The sequence below is a fragment of the Mus caroli genome, unplaced genomic scaffold (genome assembly GCF_978045245.1).
Source record: "Mus caroli unplaced genomic scaffold, Mus_caroli_1 scaffold_16, whole genome shotgun sequence".
Classification (NCBI taxonomy): domain Eukaryota; kingdom Metazoa; phylum Chordata; class Mammalia; order Rodentia; family Muridae; genus Mus; species Mus caroli.
In genome coordinates this window covers 40,219,136-40,238,318 of record NW_028227271.1, presented here as the reverse complement: position 1 = coordinate 40,238,318, position 19,183 = coordinate 40,219,136, and the positions used below count along the sequence as shown (strand labels likewise).

Genomic DNA, 19,183 nt, shown 5'->3' with positions numbered 1-19,183 from the left:
ATGGGGGAAGGTAGAATCTGATCCAAGTATATTATTTGTACAATTGTGAATCAATAGTACTTAAAAAAAAAAAAAGGAGCTCTAGCATCTTTATTCCCACCAGCCTAAAACATGCACTCGAATAACGAGTCTTGTGTATGCCATGGTGCAATATCTCAAATGTATCCAGGACTGAGGCTGGGCCTGGAGGAAGAGTTAGGCTTCAGAAAGTTGCTGTAAAAATGACAGGCTTCCATAGAGAGCAGACAGGGGCATCTTGGCTTCCAAATCCCAAGTTGACCTGGGATTATTCAGCTCCATCTTCAGACCACACTCCTCCAGCAATTCATAAGTAATGGCCAAGCCCTCACCCTGGAGTGGGGCAAGAAGCTGAGGCTGGAGTGTGAAGGGAATGTTCCAGGGATACTTGAAGTTTGGCTGTAGGATGCTCTTTACCTAGAACAAAAATGATCAGATTGGGCAAACCAGGCTCTGACCCCAGGGTAAGATCTGTCCCAACACCCGGGAAAAACACAGGATAAAGACCTAATGAGCAAGACCTGAAGCCCTAAGCATTGGCTCCTTACCTACAACATGGCAATAATAGAGCCTACAGTGCACAAGAGTATCATCTGCCAGTGTATGCACACATGTATGCATATGGCTATACACACTTTTGTATTTAGAGAGAAACGTATAAGGCAGAGAAAAGGTGATTTGCAAATGGTAACCGTAAACAAACGGTGGGACTGATTTGTATCCTCTTTCTTCCTATAAAGATGCCTTCCTAGATGGCTAACTTAGACCAAGTAAGCCTCACTTCCAAGTCTTCCATAACTGCAGAGATGCTCCTGATATGGTGGAACCCAACCTGCCTGCTCCCCAGAGGGTTCCCGACTCCCCTTGTAGAAACCTCATTGATATCTTCTAGAATGTTCTTTCTGTTCCTCCTTTCCTCTTACCCCTCCCTGGACGGCCAGCCCCTGGCAGTTTCTTACCAGCTCTACTTGGTGGGAGAGGAGCTGCATCTCTACAGACCGGGCCATCAGATTGAGTTGGCTATTGCTCAGCACTGGGGGAAGGAAAATGTATTTTCTTCTTACCATGAACTCAATGAGAGGAAAACTCTGAGACACAGGAATATCTCCCCATTAGACTTGAAGGTCAAATGCACTGCTCAAGAAAGGTCTCCAGCCCTTGAGATGGGCTCCAGGCTCATAAGTGACATGACCCAGAGCTGAAAATTATAAGGGCTGAGGCAGGAATCAGCTTCCTCCAAAGATGTGTTAAGGGATTGATGACTGCTCACTTTCTAGACCTCAGACTCCATCTGTGGTCCATGCACTGTTATCATTCAGAGCCTTGCTGGCATTAGAGAGAAGGATGATGTGAGAATGGTGATCATAATCCAAAGGCTTTGGGGAGGTGGCCTCTGACACAGCCCTATGAGGACCAACATGAGGACTCTCCCCAAACTCCCCCTGAAATCATTCTTACCCATCAGGGCTTGAAGGAAATAAAGAATGAGGTCCTTTAGGTCAACCCATGGGGTGCTAGAATCCTTTTGCAGCTCATCCAGGATTTTGCCACCTGGGCCATCCATATGCCCCAACTGATTCAACTCCAGCTACAGGAGACAGGGGTTCTGTTAATAACATCATTTCCAGTGCTGGGACTGGATGGCTTTCTACATGCTGAACGAGTTCTTTATCACCAAGCTACACCCTGGCTCCTTTTACCCTTCTTTTTCTTCATTCATGTGACAGGGTCTCAGGCTGTTGCCCAAACCAGCTTTGAACTCACTAAGTAGCCCAGGAAGACCCCGAACTTTCAACCTTCCTTCAAGTAACTTCAGCTTCCCATATCTGGCTCAAAATTATTCTCCTGTAGTGTGGCTATTTCCAGAGGAGTTAAGTACCTCTCCATGGGGAACAGAGCTAGTAGGCCACACTCTCTAGCCCTCTACATTGTGCATGGAGCTGAAATTCCCCACCTTTGACATCTTTCTCAGTGTCCTCAGCATCATATACATCGCTCCTCCCTCATGTCTTAGCATCCCTGTCTCCCAAACTGACCGTTACAGGTTTGATCATCTCTAGGCAGCTATGGAACTCTCACCATGTTCATCAGGCCATATAGAACGTTCCTGTCACCTTCATAGAGCATGGACAGGAAATTGGACAACACAACTTCTTGAACATCGTTTGAGAGTTCAGCCAGTAGCCGTGTTTGTTCAGAAACTTCATATTGTAGGCACCTGAAATCTGCTCGCAGAGAGCAACACCAATCAGATAGTGAGAGACATTCTTCAATTAGATATCCCTGGGATGATACCATTTCCAGCAGCTAAAAATGTCTCCATTGACAGCCTGCTTAAGCTTCCCAACCTCGGGGCGGGGGGGCGAAGCAACTATCATGAAGCTAGAAACAAGGACGCATTAGCACTCTGAAAGTAGTGGACACAGCACTGGGGGTAGAGATGGAAATCTGAACACTGGTTATTGCAAGTGTTGGGAGAGAAAGGAGCAAGTATTCATTTCTGGGATATGTCAGGAATGAAATGTACTGTTGGGCTCTGGTGACAGTGATCCTCGGTGTTCGTGGATCAGCTTCCGTGTGTGATAAATGGGGATGTGGTGAGGGGTCAATGTGTTGGTGATTCTCAGGCACCTGGCACATAATAGGCACACTTATCGGCCAGTATCTCTGAAATCTATAAAGAATTAGCCAAGCACTGCATTTGAGGGCGTTCTGGCTCTGCCACATGTCCTCTGGGTGAGCCGGGACAGTGGGAGGGTACCACCGTGGAAGCACCAAAGCACATCTCTCTGACTCTTTCCCATTCCCCACGCTGGAGCAACGTCTGCTTCCCATTTGTCCTCAGTGAACATCAGTGCACACAATGTGCATGCGTGAGTTGAACTAACTGAAAAGAATGTGGAAGTAGACCTCTGATTTCTGAATTCCATGGGAATTTATCATTTGAGATCCGATATAGTTTCCCAGTAGAAGCCCAGATTTCCTCTTTTAAACACACACACACAAACACACACACACCAAAACACACACACACACACTCACCTAGATGGGCGGGCTCCTGTATTCTTCCTAGAAAGAAAAATGCAAGTTGTTACCTTTCTTTATCCTCACTTTGTTCTTGAGAAACACATTGGAGAGTCTCTCCTACCTTATCTTACCTCCTGCCCCACACCCAGTCTATGCCTTCACCACATTGGCCTTCCATGAACTTTCCAATACTCCAGGAATCAGAGCCAGGGCTAGGGCTGAGCCCAGTAGCATCACCCAGATCTCCAACCCCAACCCCACCAGACACACTCACCAATTGGATCGATGTCCTTTATCCACAAGTCTAGAAAGAGATAATATATTGGCCCACCCAAAAATTAGTGTTTGTCCTTATATCTCTTATGTCCTCCCCCATTTTCCTATCCCTTCCCCCTCTATCCATCCTTGCTTTTCACCTTGCAATTCTGTTCTATAAATTTCAGTGGGTTCGGAAGCAGAAGCATACTTAGGTGTGCCAGGAAAGGTCTTCTTCTTAGTAGCAGAAGGGAGAATGACTGGACGGAAAAGAAACTCAAGTGAGGTGAGGTGAGGTTACACCTATTAGAGTACTTCCCACACCTCACTTAGGGACTCCCAAGCCAAACACCAGGGACCACTGTCAACCTGAGCACCAGCCTGTGTGTCCTGTGAATCAGATCCTTTCAAAGGTGCCCTGAAACCTGCATTTTATTATGTTTGTTTACTTATTATGTGCACATGCGTGTGTGCCTTGGACACATACGGAGGCGAGGGGACAACAGAAGTCAGTTATTTCCTTCCAACATGAGGGGCATGGAAACAGAGCTCAAGTCATGAGGCCTGGTAGCAAGCACCTTCCCCAGCTAATGCATCTCACTTGCCTGAAACTGGCATCTTAAATGAGCACTTTAGGTGACCATCACACCCTCTGACATTCAAGAATTACTCCATGAGAGCTGGAGAGAGTCTTGCAGCTCTTGCAAAAAAAACAGAATTCAGTTCTAGAGCCCACACGGCAGCGCCCTCTTCTGGCCTTTTGGACACTGCATGTGCTTGGGACGCTTACATGCAGGCAAAACAGGACACACAAAATAAAAACAAGCAAATAAATATTCCATGAGGTGAAGCAGACTGTTTTCCTCCTGCCCTGTCATACAGGTCTCTTGTTAGCCTTCAGTTACTAGCTGGCCTCTTTTATCTATGCTCAATCTGGTGATCTTGAGTTGTTTTGCATTTACGTTCATGGAGCTGTGCTGAGGTCTAAACGTGCCTAACAGCAAAATTCAAGCATTTGACCCATGAAATGAGCCTGTGGAGGAAACAAAGATGACAACATTTAAAGTGTGAACTAAACGAAGTTAAGACCAAAAAAAAAAAAAAAAAAAAAAAAACCTTCAAAGTGTCTACAAGTCACATTCTGCGCGCTAGGGGGCGCGCACGGCATTTTGTTTATACAATCAGACATGGAAGGGAACAACCAGGGACAATGTGTTGACTGGCAAGCACAAAGTTAGTCCTCATAACAGTCCAAAAAGGACTTAATAGTTGCCATATCGCTGCCCAGAAGCTTCTGAGAAAACTGGCCTTCTCCTGTGGAAGGGGAAACCACAGTGTCTTTTCTCTCCCAAGCTGACATGAAGAAAGGAGGTAGAGGAAGTGACCTGTAATACATCCAGCTCAAATCTGTCTTCATAGCTTAGGTTCACCAACACTTTGCCTGACCTGACAAGAACTGGGCTCTGCACCGTCAGATCCCAGAGCCCCCTCCCATTATTGCCTCCTCTCACATACCTAGGCAGTTCTCCTGAGTGTTCTCACTTCCTCTCTTCCATGCACACATCAAACTTTAGACTTTATCCTCCAGGAAACACTCCACCCCAACCCCAATTCGCACCCATACACCTACCCACACCCTAATTCCCTCCCCCAACCCACCCTACATTCAGCCTCCACAAGCATGGCCTTGCGTTTCTGGGTATAACATCTGATCTAATCACAGTTTATTTTGTTTTGTTATTAATATTTTGAGTAAAGTGTTCATTTTCTTTCCCCTCTGTAAAAGAAAGCATTTTTCACTTACCATGATCTGCAACAGTAAGGCATTTAATAGGCATCTCCAACCCTGTTCCCATTTCCCATCCTATGATTCAGTCATAGGTGCTATAAGGATATGGACAAATTCTCTAGAAGCTATCAGCCACTAACTGTGCTTACTAAATTAGAGAGCCCAACTTCCTTGACTGTTGCTGATAACCAGAGGATTAAGCTACAAGGTAGATACTGCAGGAGTGGGATGGGGATGAGTTTGTGTGTGTGTGTGTGTGTGTGTGTGTGTGTGTGTGTTCCCTCCTCTCTGAGGAGCTGCCTGCCACACTGAGGAATAACTTGGGGCTCTAAGACCTACTCATGTTCTGGCACTCGCTCACAAACATGTCCATCCATGATTAAGACAAACACTTATGCCCCATGGCAAAGTCTGAATGTATGGGTATGGGTGAGAGTGAGGTGTGTATGTTGTGTGTGGTGTGTATATTGGGCAGTGGTACATCTCTTGGAGAAAATTCTGTACTACATTAAGGTATTCAGTCTACAGCTTCGGTTCTGTCGTACTTCTGTTATTTTAAGGAGCTTTAATGTGGAGTTATGGGTCACCTGGTGAACTTGGCAGCTCCCTATTGGGCTTCTGAGAAGAGCAAGACCTTGAATGTCTAGAGATGAATGCCCAGAGATGACTGGGATTAGCCTGGACTTCACCCAGCTAAAAATACCTCCATTTGAACACTCCAAGTCAGATCCCTTCCTATGCAGGAAGCTACCTCTGCAACTACAGCTAGAAGTATATGAGGATGGCCATGCTTAGAGGTGACTGAAGGTAGGGCATGTGCCTGGGACAGTGAGGAGTGCTCCTGGACTGTAGTCAGAAGAGGTCCACATCTTTGGACACCCCATCCCCACCAGGCCCCCACTGCTGCTCACCACAAGTGTTATTCTCAATGACAAGTTGCTGCTTCTTATAGGCCAACACCGAACCCTTTGAGATAGGTATTGAATACATTTCCACCCTTCCTGCCTTGGCTCGACCCTGGGGAGACAAAACATTCCTAGGGACTTGTAGTTCTTTGACTCATAAAACCATTAAAAATGTTTACTCTAAATCAAAAAAAAATGTATGCATGTAATTTAAAAGTCAAATAAATGTAGAAAGCTCAAGAGAAAATACTAGCAGTCCCTTCCTTCACCTCCCCTCCTGAGCCCCATGTCCAGTTACTGTTCCTCTCCCTTGTATGACAATATTTGCCTACATTGAAATGTGGGAGGTGTGCCTAGAGAGGCCTAGACATTGAATTCAGAGCACCATGGGTACCAGCCTAGTATTTACCACTGAGCTATAGCCACAGCTCTATTGCAATGTCTTGAGTTTTCCAAACTAATATGATTTATTGCCTCCTCCAATGTTGAGGTTTCACTCTGATTTACCCATATTCACATCTGGGTTTCTACATAGGCCTGTATTCTCAGCTAGCTGTTGGGGGAGGCTGCTTCTCCTCATTCCAGAGCTTGTCTCTATCAGTCCATGTGATGTCTTCTGTATCTTCTGTCTTGTTATACTCATCATCTCCTTGGGACCCTAGAGGTACCATCTACTGAACTCAGCAGCCTCACAGAGTCTGAGACAGGACATGAAGCATCTGTCTTTCTGAGTCTGGGTTGCCTCATTCAGGATTAATATTTCCAGTACACACATTTTCCTGATAGTTTCATAGTTTCACACATCTTTGCAGGTGAATAAAATTCCATTGTGTTATTGCCACATTGTCACTCTCCATTCATTAAGACAACCATCTATATTCCTTTACATATACAAATGTTTGTTTTATGAAGCTGAGTGTACACATCCTTGGTTAAAATATGATGTCTTGGTTAGGGTTCCCATTGCTGTGAAGAGACACCATACACAAGGCAACTCTTATAAAGGCAAATATTTAGTTAGTGCTGGCTTACAGACTCAAAGGTTTAGTCCACTAACATAATAGCAGGACAGATGGCAGCAACCAGGCAGACATGGAGTTGAAGGAGCCTAAAGTACTATATCTTCACCAAAGGCAGCCAAGAGAAGACTTATCTTCCAGGCAGCTAGGAGGAGAGTCTCAAAGCCTACCCACATAGTGACCCACTTCCTCAAAACAAGGCGACACCTACTACAACAAGGTCATGCTTCCTAATAGTACCACTCCCTGGGACTAGCATATTCAACCCACCACATATATTTAGGATTATAATGTCTTTGTGTTGGCCTGTTCTCTTGATCTATGTGAGCTGACATTCGTTCTTTTGATTATTTTTGGATTAAAGTCTATTTCATTAGGTTTTACTATGGCAACTCATGTCTGTCTACTTCTCTTTTGCTTTGAATATCTTTGACTGACTTATACCCTAAGAAAGGTTTCTAATTTTGGTGGTTGAGATATGTTCCTTGGAGAGAGAAAATTGGTCTTTTTTTTTTTTTTAATTTAGACTGCTAATGTGTGTCTTTTGATTAGGGAGTTTAAATCACTAATGTTCAAAGTGTACTGATTTCTGTCATTTTGTTTACTTTTATGGTGTTTGTGATCTTTTGTTTAATCACTGACTTAATGTTAGTTTTTGCTATCACTGCTTATACATTTTTACCCCTTTCTTCATGAAGAATTATTCTTTGTAGACTCCTTGGTATGGCTAGCCTGGTGGTCATAAGTTCTTTCACAAGCTTTACCATAGAAAGGTTTACTTTCCCCTTTGATTATGACTGACAGTTCTGCTGGGTATAATAGTCCAGGCTGGCATTTGTTTTCTTTTAGGGCTTGAAGTATATTCATTTGTGCTCTTCTTGGTTTTACAGTCACCATAGAGAAAACGGCTATTATTTTGACAAGCTTGCCTTTATATGGGACTTTGTCATAGATCATGTAAATCAAGGTATTTAAATCTTGCCCCTTCAAACATTTATTACCACAGCAAGGCATGTGAGATATATCTGCAATCCCAGCATTTGGAAAGTGGAAGCAGGAGGACTAGGAGTTCAAAGCCAATCTTAGCTCCATAGTCAGTTGAAGGCAATCTAGGCTATATAAGACCACATCTCAAAAAATATGTGTTATCAGATGATCATAGAACATAGATTAACAGACACAGTTTAGTAAAGATGTTCCTGTGTTTTTCTAGCAATGAAACTGGTGTGTGTAAATAATGCAGAATCCTTATATTTCAGTTTCTACAGTATTTACTGTTTACTCAAAACAAAACATGGTACCAAATAATAACATCTAGTATAGAATTTATCAATATTTACTGATCCTATGTATTAAAGCATTATAAACAAGGGCATGAGAATATAATGCAAGACCAGGACTAACATTAAGCATAGACTACAAATGAGCAGTGGAAAATAATGACCCCATCCTTGTCACCCCTTGAAAGTGATCCCCAGAATCCCCTAAGAAGCAAGAGTACACTAGCTAGACTAGCTTCCTTCTCCCCATCTTGTTGTACCTTGACAAGCTGTTTGATGAACCCTTTAAATGAAAGATTGACACTGCTTAAGCCTGTCAGCATAGTATCCTTGATCACTTCATAGGCCTCTGTCACCACATACAGATTCTTCCTTTCCATCCGACAAGTCTTCATAAATGTGGGCAACTGATCCAACAGTTTCCTGAAGATGTAAAGGAGAATCAGAAAAGATCCAAATGACTAATTTCATAGAAACAGAGAACAAATCATGAACAAACAGAAAATTGTGAGCCAGCCTTTTTTTTTTTTTTTTTATTTAATATTTTTATTACATAATTTCCTCAATTACATTTCCAATACTATCCCAAAAGTCCCCCATAGCGCCCCCCACTTCCCTACCCACCCATTCCCATTCTTTTGGCCCTGGCATTCCCCTATATTGGGGCATATAAAGTTTGCAAGTCCAATGGGCCTCTCTTTCCATTGATGGCCGACTAGGCCATCTTTCGATACATATGCAGCTAGAGACAAGAGCTCCAGGGTTCCGGTTAGTACATCATGTTGTTCCAACAATAGGGTTGCAGATCCCTTTAGCTCCTTGGGTACTTTCTCTAGCTTCTCCATTGGGAGCCCTGTGATACATCCAATAGCTGACTGTGAACATCCACTCCTGTGTTTGCTAGGCCCCGGCATCGTCTCACAAGAGACAGCTATATTTGGGTCCTTTCAGCAAGATCTTGCTAGTGTATGCAATGGTGTCAGCGTTTAGAAGCTGATTATGGGACGGATCCCTGGATACAGCAGTCTCTAAATGGACCATCCTTTCATCACAGCTACGAACTTTGTCTCTGTAGCTCCTTCCCTGGGTGTTTTGTTCCCAATTCTAAGAAGGTGCACAGTGTCCACACTTTGGTCTTCATTCTTCTTGAGTTTCATGCGTTTAGCAAATTGTATCTTATATCTTGGGTATCCTAAGTTTTGGGCTAATATCCACTTATCAATGAATACATATTGTGTGAGTTCTTTTGTGATTGTGTTACTTCACTCAAGATGATGCCCTCCAGGTCCATCCATTTGGCTAGGAATTTCATAAATTCATTCTTTTTAATAGCTGAGTAGTACTCCATTGTGTAAATGTACCATAATTTCTGTATCCATTCCTCTGTTGAGGGACATCTGGGTTCTTTCCAGCTTCTGGCTATTATAAATAGGGCTGCTATGAACATAGTGGAGCATGTGTCCTTTTTACCGGTTGGGACATCTTCTGGATATATGCCCAGGAGAGGTATTGCTGGATCCTCCGGTAGTACTATGTCCAATTTTCTGAGGAACCGCCAGACTGATTTCCAGAGTGGTTGTACAAGCTTGCAATCCCACCAACAATGGAGGAGTGTTCCTCTTTCTCCACATCCTCGCCAGCATCTGCTGTCACCTGAATTTTTGATCTTAGCCATTCTGACTGGTGTGAGCTGGAATCTCAGGGTTGTTTTGATTTGCATTTCCCTGATGATTAAGGATGTTGAACATTTTTTCAGGTGCTTCTCTGCCATTCGGTATTCCTCAGGTGAGAATTCTTTGTTCAGTTCTGAGCCCCATTTTTTAATGGGGTTATTTGACTTTCTGGAGTCCACCTTCTTGAGTTCTTTATATATATTGGATATTAGTCCCTTATCTGATTTAGGATAGGTGAAGATCCTTTCCCAATCTGTTGGTGGTTTTTTTGTCTTATTGATGGTGTCTTTAGCCTTGCAGAAGCTTTGTAGTTTCATGAGGTCCCACTTGTCAATTCTCGATCTTACAGCACAAGCCATTACTGTTCTATTCAGGAATTTTTCCCCTGTGCCCATATCTTCAAGGCTTTTCCCCACTTTCTCCTCTATAAGTTTCAGTGTCTCTGGTTTTATGTGAAGTTCCTTGATCCACTTAGACTTGACCTTAGTACAAGGAGATAGGAATGGATCGATTCGCATTCTTCTACATGTTAACAACCAGTTGTGCCAGCACCATTTGTTGAAAATGCTGTCTTTCTTCCACTGGATGTTTTTAGCTCCCTTGTCGAAGATCAAGTGACCATAGGTGTGTGGGTTCATTTCTGGGTCTTCAATTCTATTCCATTGGTCTATTTGTCTGTCACTATACCAGTACCATGCAGTTTTTATCACAATTGCTCTGTAGTAGAGCTTTAGGTCCGGCATGGTGATTCCACCAGAGGTTCTTTTATCCTTGAGAAGAGTTTTTGCTATCCTAGGTTTTTTGTTATTCCAGATGAATTTGCAGATTGCACTTTCTAATTCGTTGAAGAATTGATTTGGAATTTTGATGGGGATTGCATTGAATCTGTAGATTGCTTTTGGCAAGATAGCCATTTTTACAATGTTGATCCTGCCAATCCATGAGCATGGGAGATCTTTCCATCTTCTGAGATCTTCTATAATTTCTTTCTTCAGAGACTTGAAGTTTTTATTATACAGATCTTTCACTTCCTTAGTTAGAGTCACGCCAAGATATTTTATATTATTTGTGACTATTGAGAAGGGTGTTGTTTCCCTAATTTCTTTCTCAGCCTGTTTATTCTTTGTGTAGAGAAAGGCCATTGATTTGTTTGAGTTAATTTTATATCCAGCTACTTCACCGAAGCTGTTTATCAGGCTTAGGAGTTCTCTGGTGGAATTTTTAGGGTCACTTATATATACTATCATATCATCTGCAAAAAGTGATATTTTGACTTCATCTTTTCCAATTTGTATCCCTTTGATCTCCTTTTGTTGTCGAATTGCTCTGGCTAGGACTTCAAGTACAATGTTGAATAGGTATGGAGAAAGTGGACAGCCTTGTCTAGTCCCTGATTTTAGAGGGATTGCTTCAAGCTTCTCACCATTTACTTTGATGTTGGCTACTGGTTTGCTGTAGATTGCTTTTATCATGTTTAGGTATGGGCCTTGAATTCCTGATCTTTCCAAGACTTTTATCATGAATGGGTGTTGGATCTTGTCAAATGCTTTTTCCGCATCTAAGGAGATGACCATGTGGTTTTTATCTTTGAGTTTGTTTATATACTGGATTACGTTGATGGATTTCCGTATATTGAACCATCCCTGCATCCCTGGGATGAAACCTACTTGGTCAGGATGGATGATTGTTTTGATGTGTTCTTGGATTCGGTTAGCAAGAACTTTATTGAGGATTTTTGCATCAATATTCATAAGGGATATTGGTCTGAAGTTTTCTATCTTTGTTGGGTCTTTTTGTGGTTTAGGTATCAGAGTAATTGTGGCTTCATAGAATGAGTTGGGTAGAGTACCTTCTGTTTCTATTTTGTGGAATAGTTTGTGAAGAACTGGGATTAGATCTTCTTTGAAGGTCTGATAGAACTCTGCACTAAACCCATCTGGTCCTGGGCTTTTTTTAGTTGGGAGACTATTAATGACTGCTTCTATTTCTTTGGGGGATATAGGGCTGTTTAGATCATTAACCTGATCTTGATTCAACTTTGGTACCTGGTATCTGTCTAGGAACTTCTCCATTTCATCCAGGTTCTCCAGTTTTGTTGAGTATAGCCTTTGGTAGAAGGATCTGATGGTGTTTTGGATGTCTTCAGGATCTGTTGTTATGTCTCCTTTTTCATTTCTGATTTTGTTAATTAGGATGCTTTCCCTGTGCCCTCTAGTGAGTCTGGCTAAGGGTTTATCTATCTTGTTGATTTTCTCAAAGAACCAGCTCCTTGATTGGTTGATTCTTTGAATAGTTTTTCTTGTTTCTACTTGGTTGATTTCACCCCTGAGTTTGATTATTTCCTGCCGTCTACTCCTCTTGGGTGAATTTGCTTCCTTTTGTTCTAGTGCTTTTAGGTGTGTTGTCAAGCTGCTAATGTGTGCTCTCTCTAGTTTCCTTTTGGAGGCACTCAGAGCTATGAGTTTTCCTCTTAAAAATGCTTTCATTGCGTCCCATAAGTTTGGGTATGTTGTGGCTTCATTTTCATTGAACTCTAACAAGTCCTTAATTTCTTTCTTTATTCCTTCCTTGACCAAGGTATCATTGAGAAGAGTGTTGTTCAGTTTCCACGTGAAGGTTGGCTTTCTATTATTTATTTTGTTATTGAAGATCAGCCTTAGTCCATGGTGATCTGATAGGATGCATGGGACAATTTCAATATTTTTATATCTGTTGAGGCCTGTTTTGTGACCAATTATGTGGTCAATTTTGGAGAAGGTACCATGAGGTGCTGAGAAGAAGGTATATCCTTTTGTTTTAGGATAGAATGTTCTGTAGATATCTGCCAGATCCATTTGATTCATAATTTCTCTTAGTTTCACTGTGTCCCTGTTTAGTTTCTGTTTCCATGATCTGTCCATTGGTGAAAGTGGTGTGTTGAAGTCTCCCACTATTATTGTATGAGGTGCAATGTGTGCTTTGAGATTTACTAAAGTTTCTTTAATGAATGTGGCTGCCTTTGTATTTGGAGCATAGATATTCAGGATTGATAGTTCCTCTTGGAGGATTTTACCTTTGATGAGTATGAAGTGTCCCTCCCTGTCTTTTTTAATGACTTTGGGTTGGAAGTCAATCTTATCAGATATTAGAATGGCTACTCCAGCTTGTTTCTTCACGCCATTTGCTTGGAGAATTGTTTTCCAGCCTTTCATTCTGAGGTAGTGTCTATCCTTTTCTCTGAGATGAGTTTCCTGTAAGCAGCAAAATGTTGGGTCTTGTTTGTGTAGCCAGTTTGTTAGTCTATGTCTTTTTATCGGGGAGTTGAGTCCATTGATATTAAGAGATATTAAGGAAAAGAAATTGGTGTTTCCTGTTATTTTTGATGTTAAAGTTGGCATTTTGTTCTTGTGGCTGTCTTCTTTTAGGTTTGTTGAGGGATTACCTTCTTGTTGTTTCTAGGGCGTGGTTCCTGTCCTTGTATTGGTTTTTTTCTGTTATTATCCTTTGAAGGGCTGGATTCGTAGAGAGATAATGTGTGAATTTGGTTTTGTCGTGGAATACTTTGGTTTCTCCATCTATGTTAATTGAGAGTTTGGCTGGGTATAGTAGCCTGGGCTGGAATTTGTGTTCTTTTAGTGTCTGTATAACATCTGTCCAGGATCTTCTGGCTTTCATAGTCTCTGGTGAAAAATCTGGTGTAATTCTGATAGGCTTGCCTTTATATGTTACTTGGCCTTTTTCTCTTACTGCTTTTAGTAGTCTATCTTTATTTAGAGCATTTGTTGCTCTGATTATTATGTGTCGGGAGGTATTTCTTTTCTGATCCAGTCTATTTGGAGTTCTGTAGGCTTCTTGTATGTTCATGGGCATCTCTTTCTTTAGATTTGGGAAGTTTTCTTCTATAATTTTGTTGAAGATGTTTGCTGGTCCTTTGAGTTGAAAATCTTCATTCTCATCCACTCCTATTATCCGTAGGTTTGGTCTTCTCATTATGTCCTGTATTTCTTGGATGTTTTGAGTTAGGATCTTTTTGCATTTTCCATTTTCCTTGATTGTTGTGCCGATGTTCTCTATGGAATCTTCTGCACCTGAGATTCTCTCTTCCATCTCTTGTATTCTGTTGCTGATGCTTGCATCTATGGTTCCAGATTTCTTTCCTAGGGTTTCTATCTCCAGTGTTGCCTCATTTTGGGTTTTCTTTATTGTGTCTACTTCCCTTTTTAGGTCTAGTATGGTTTTGTTCATTTCCATCATCTGTTTGGATGTGTTTTCCTGTTTTTCATTAAGGACTTCTACCTGTTTGATTATGTTATCCTGTTTTTCTTTAAGGATTTGTAACTCTTTAGCAGTGTTCTCCTGCAATTCTTTAAGGGATTTTTGTGCTTCCTCTTTATTGTCTTCTTCCTTTTTAGCAGTGTTCTCCTGCATTTCTTTAAGTGTGTTATTAACGTCCTTCTTGAAGTCCTCTATCATCATCAGGAGATATGCTTTTAAATCCGTGTCTAGCTTTTCCGGTGTGTTGGGGTGCCCTGGACTGGGTGAAGTGGGGGTGCTGGGTTCTGATGATGGTGAGTGGTCTTGGTTTCTGTTAGTAAGATTATTACGTTTACCTTTCGCCATCTGGTAATCTCTGGGGTTAGTTGTTATCGTTGTCACTATTTAAAGATTGGAGCAGAAGCTGTGTTCCACTCACCAGCAGTCCCAAAATCCTGCGGCGGGGGTCGTGGGTAGCTGGCGGGTGTCAGGCAACCCTGCGCTCCCGCTACCCTGGCGCTGATCCGGCCGGGTGAGGCCTGTGGCCCTACTCAGGCTGGTTTCTGCTTCCCTAACTAATGCAGTCTCAGGTCCCGCGCAATTGGATTGGAGCAGAAGCTGTGCTCCCCTCACCAGAAGTCTTAAGATCCTGTGGCGGGTGTTGTGGGCAGTTGGCGAGTGTCAGCAGACCCTGCGCCCCAGCTGCTCAGGTGCTTTTCTGACCGGAAGAGGGTTGTGGCCCTGTGTGGGCCGGATTTCTCTCTCCCCAACCAGAGCAGTCTCAGGTCCCGCGTGATTGGACTGGAGCAGAAGCTGTGTTCCACTCACCAGCAGTCCCAAAATCCTGCGGCGGGGGTCGTGGGTAGCTGGCGGGTGTCAGGCAACCCTGCACTCCCGCTACCCTGGCGCTGATCCGGCCGGGTGAGGCCTGTGGCCCTACTCAGGCCGGTTTCTGCTTCCCTAACTAATGCAGTCTCAGGTCCCGCGCAATTGGATTGGAGCAGAAGCTGTGTTCCACTCACCAGCAGTCCCAAAATCCTGCGGCGGGGGTCGTGGGTAGCTGGCGGGTGTCAGGCAACCCTGCGCTCCCGCTACCCCGGCGCTGATCCAGCCGGATGAGGCCTGTGGTCCTACTCAGGCCGGTTTCTGCTTCCCTAACTAATGCAGTCTCAGGTCCCGCGCAATTGGATTGGAGCAGAAGCTGTGCTCCCCTCACCAGAAGTCTTAAGATCCTGTGGCGGGTGTTGTGGGCAGTTGGCGAGTGTCAGCAGACCCTGCGCCCCAGCTGCTCAGGTGCTTTTCTGACCGGAAGAGGGTTGTGGCCCTGTGTGGGCCGGATTTCTCTCTCCCCAACCAGAGCAGTCTCAGGTCCCGCGTGATTGGACTGGAGCAGAAGCTGTGTTCCACTCACCAGCAGTCCCAAAATCCTGCGGCGAAGGGTCGTGGGTAGCTGGCGGGTGTCAGGCAACCCTGCGCTCCCGCTACCCTGGCGCTGATCCGGCCGGGTGAGGCCTGTGGCCCTACTCAGGCCGGTTTCTGCTTCCCTAACTAATGCAGTCTCAGGTCCCGCGCAATTGGATTGGAGCAGAAGCTGTGTTCCACTCACCAGCAGTCCCAAAATCCTGCGGCGGGGGTCGTGGGTAGCTGGCGGGTGTCAGGCAACCCTGCGCTCCCGCTACCCCGGCGCTGATCCAGCCGGATGAGGCCTGTGGTCCTACTCAGGCCGGTTTCTGCTTCCCTAACTAATGCAGTCTCAGGTCCCGCGCAATTGGATTGGAGCAGAAGCTGTGCTCCCCTCACCAGAAGTCTTAAGATCCTGTGGCGGGTGTTGTGGGCAGTTGGCGAGTGTCAGCAGACCCTGCGCCCCAGCTGCTCAGGTGCTTTTCTGACCGGAAGAGCGTGAGCCAGCCTTTAAAAACTAAAGAGATTGAGTCAGTTTCAGGCTGGGGACTTTCCTCAGTCAATAAAGTGCTGGCCATGGGAGTGTGAGGACATGAATTTATATTCCCAGAAAAACACATGGTTGAAGTTGATAACATGGTACACATGCTTGAAATCTGCTAAGACTGTAGGCTATAAATGTTCTTGTCATAAAAATAGCAGTTACTGAGCTGGCAAAATGGCTGAGCAGGTACGGGTGGTTGCTGCAGACCCTGAGGACCTGAGTCTGATTCTCAGACACACACAGCAGAAGGAGAGATCTGACTCCTCCAAGTTGTCCTCTGACTTCCACATGTGAGCCATGGCATGTACACACACAGATACATACAAACACACACAGAGTAAATAATAAATTTAATAAAACTTTTTTCCAGTTTCTTTTTTTTTCCTTTATTTTTATTGGATATTTTCTTTATTTACATTTCTTTGTCCCCTTTCCTGGTTTTCCCTCTGAAAAAAACTTTTTTCCTATACCCTATCCCCTCCCCTGGTCACCAAACCACCCACTCCCACTTCCTGGCCCTGGCATTACCCTACACTGGGGCATTGAGCCTTCATAGGACAAAGGGCCTCTCCTCCCATTGATGTACAACTAGGCCATCCTCTGCTACATATGCAGCTGGAGCCATGAGTCCCACCATGCATGTTCTTTAGTTGATGGTTTATTCTCAAGGAGCTCTGGGGGAACTGGCTAGTTCATATTGTTGTTCCTCCTATGAGACTGCAAACCCCTTCAGCTCCTTAGGTCCTTTCTCTAGGTCCTTCATTGGAGACCCTATGGTCAGCCCAATGGTTGGCATAATAAAACTTTTTAAACAATGGTTACCAGAAGCAGTGATGATATGTTACTGACTTATATGCATATATCACACCAAAATGCTGCACATGAAACATGCATTTCTCCCTCTAAATTATCTATCAGGAGATGTGACGAGAAGTCAATCTAAATTCCTAAGCATTGGGACATTGATTGCTTAAAGTGATTGTTACAGTCTTTAGCATATTTTAATCAATATTCTAACCTTCAATTCTACTGATTTGTTTCTCATTGCATGCTCATTCTCCATACAATGAACAGAAAGTTCTAGTATATCAGAACCTTTGTCTGTCTCTCTTGTCTTTCTGTTCCCATCACATTACTAGAACAGTAATGAGTAATTCTACCTTAATGAGTATTATTAGTGGACGATATGTCATTATTTCAGAGATTTTTTTTTTTTTTTTTTTTGGTTTTTCAAGACAGGGTTTCTCTGTATAGCCCTGGCTGTCCTGGAACTTACTTTGTAGACCAGGCTGGCCTCGAACTCAGAAATCCACCTGCCTCTTCCTCTCAAGTACTGGGATTAACGACATGTGCCACCACTCCCAGCTCAATGATTTTTTAAAGTAGATAAACTAAATTGTCATCCACCCCAGCAACAGAACCTGCTTGCTGCCTGACTGCCTATGAGAACACAGCCTGAAACTTGGCTGAGCCATCCTTTTACCCCCAGTGGTCTTGCCTGTTTTGAAGACTTTCCAGTTTTGGATTTGGGATGCTTGTTCTCTGAACCTCAATGTAGTATCCACCGTACCCATCATACCCTACACCTCCTCCTACAATGCGTTGGACATCCAAGTTAGCCTCCAGTTGCATTGATTGGACATGTATGAAGGGCATGGGAGCAGACACTTCAGGCTCTGAAGAAGAAAAGGCACACAAGTTCAGCTCAGAGTTCACTGTGGAACAGCTATTCTGGAGAATGGGAAAAATAAGGCTAGTTCCTCTCCTTATTTAAATCTTATCAAGAAGCTAGTTAATAATATCTGAAATGTAAATTATCACAGAGGGCAAACTCTGGAACCCATGCAAGCATGGTCTTCATCCTAAGAAAGAAAAGCATCATTAGTGCAGTGTCTAGCAGTCCCTGGGGAACACCATTCTGAGCAGAGAATCCAGTCCAGGGTATGTTGTTCAAATAGAAAAACACCTGGGACTTGAAGATAGACTGACCTCAGTCTGGATCATAGCCAGACTTACCAGTTTGAACTATGTAACTTTGAACAAGTTTTAGGAAGATGGGTATCATAGCTCTATTTAAAGAGGCTCTTGGAAGTATTATAAGGCCAAATGCATGGATGAGTAGATTCCCAAAGGGCCTTCCTTGTCCTTTGCCTTTAGGCAGAATGGTTCACTAGCAACCTGTCTGAGCACCTCAAGGACCCTGGGAAGCCGCACCATTGAAAATACTGATTTTCACATTTCTCTGCCCCTTGACAGACAATACCTGGAACAGGAAAATTGGGCTCCAAGAGATCCAGAAGGGTAAATCCAACTGGAATATCTTCAGTTTCCCAACCTGATCGAGGAGTCTCCTGAAGTATGTGAAATAGACGAAATTTGGTTGCATCTGACAGGCATTCCACAGGCCTCAGATCTCTGCCTTGAAGCTTTTTAACCACATCCTTGCTAGCCTGGTCAAAACTGTAGGACATGTTGCTAGGATAGAAGGAAGCACAAAGTTCAGTTGAAAAAAGAGAGAGTGTAACTGATTCTCAGTGATTCCTGATGTTTTTGTCATAAGCCACCGATGTGTGAGAGAACTCCCAAGTCAGCACACAGCAGAAATATACACATCCAAGTTAGCCCAGGACTATTCCAAAAAGCCAGAAGACAGACTGGACCTAGTAGTGCCCACCAGAAGATGAATGGGGGCAGGGGCCCGAGAGGTGTCTCAGAGGTTAACAGTACTGACTGTTCTTCCATAGGATCGAGCTCTTACATGGTGGCTCACAACCCTCTGTAATTCCATTTCCAGGGGATCTCATCAGGCACCAGGCACATATGTGCTATACAGACGTAATTGCAGGTAAGACATCCATACACATAAAAATAAATGATTTGTTAAAAGATGAATGGAGAAAGAACGTATGGTATATATACGTGATTGCATTTTATTCATTCATAAACTGTGAAATTATACCAAGTACAGGAAAATGGATGGAATTCAGGGTCATCAAGTCAAATGAAATAGACTAAACTCAGAGACACAGATATCCCATG

General features: G+C 43.5%; 1 protein-coding gene across 1 annotated transcript; it reads right to left on the bottom strand.

Moving 5' to 3' along the window:
• Positions 1-155: 155 nt before the first annotated feature.
• LOC147000765 (gasdermin-C3-like) lies at positions 156-18,615 on the bottom strand. Its single transcript, XM_085831540.1, is given in 12 exon segments — positions 156-197; positions 199-435; positions 978-1,051; positions 1,477-1,606; positions 2,098-2,243; positions 3,061-3,087; positions 3,320-3,349; positions 3,462-3,560; positions 6,001-6,106; positions 8,554-8,716; positions 17,643-17,820; positions 18,408-18,615. Coding segments are annotated over 12 exon segments (1,440 nt in total).
• Between the last annotated feature and the right edge of the window lie 568 nt (positions 18,616-19,183).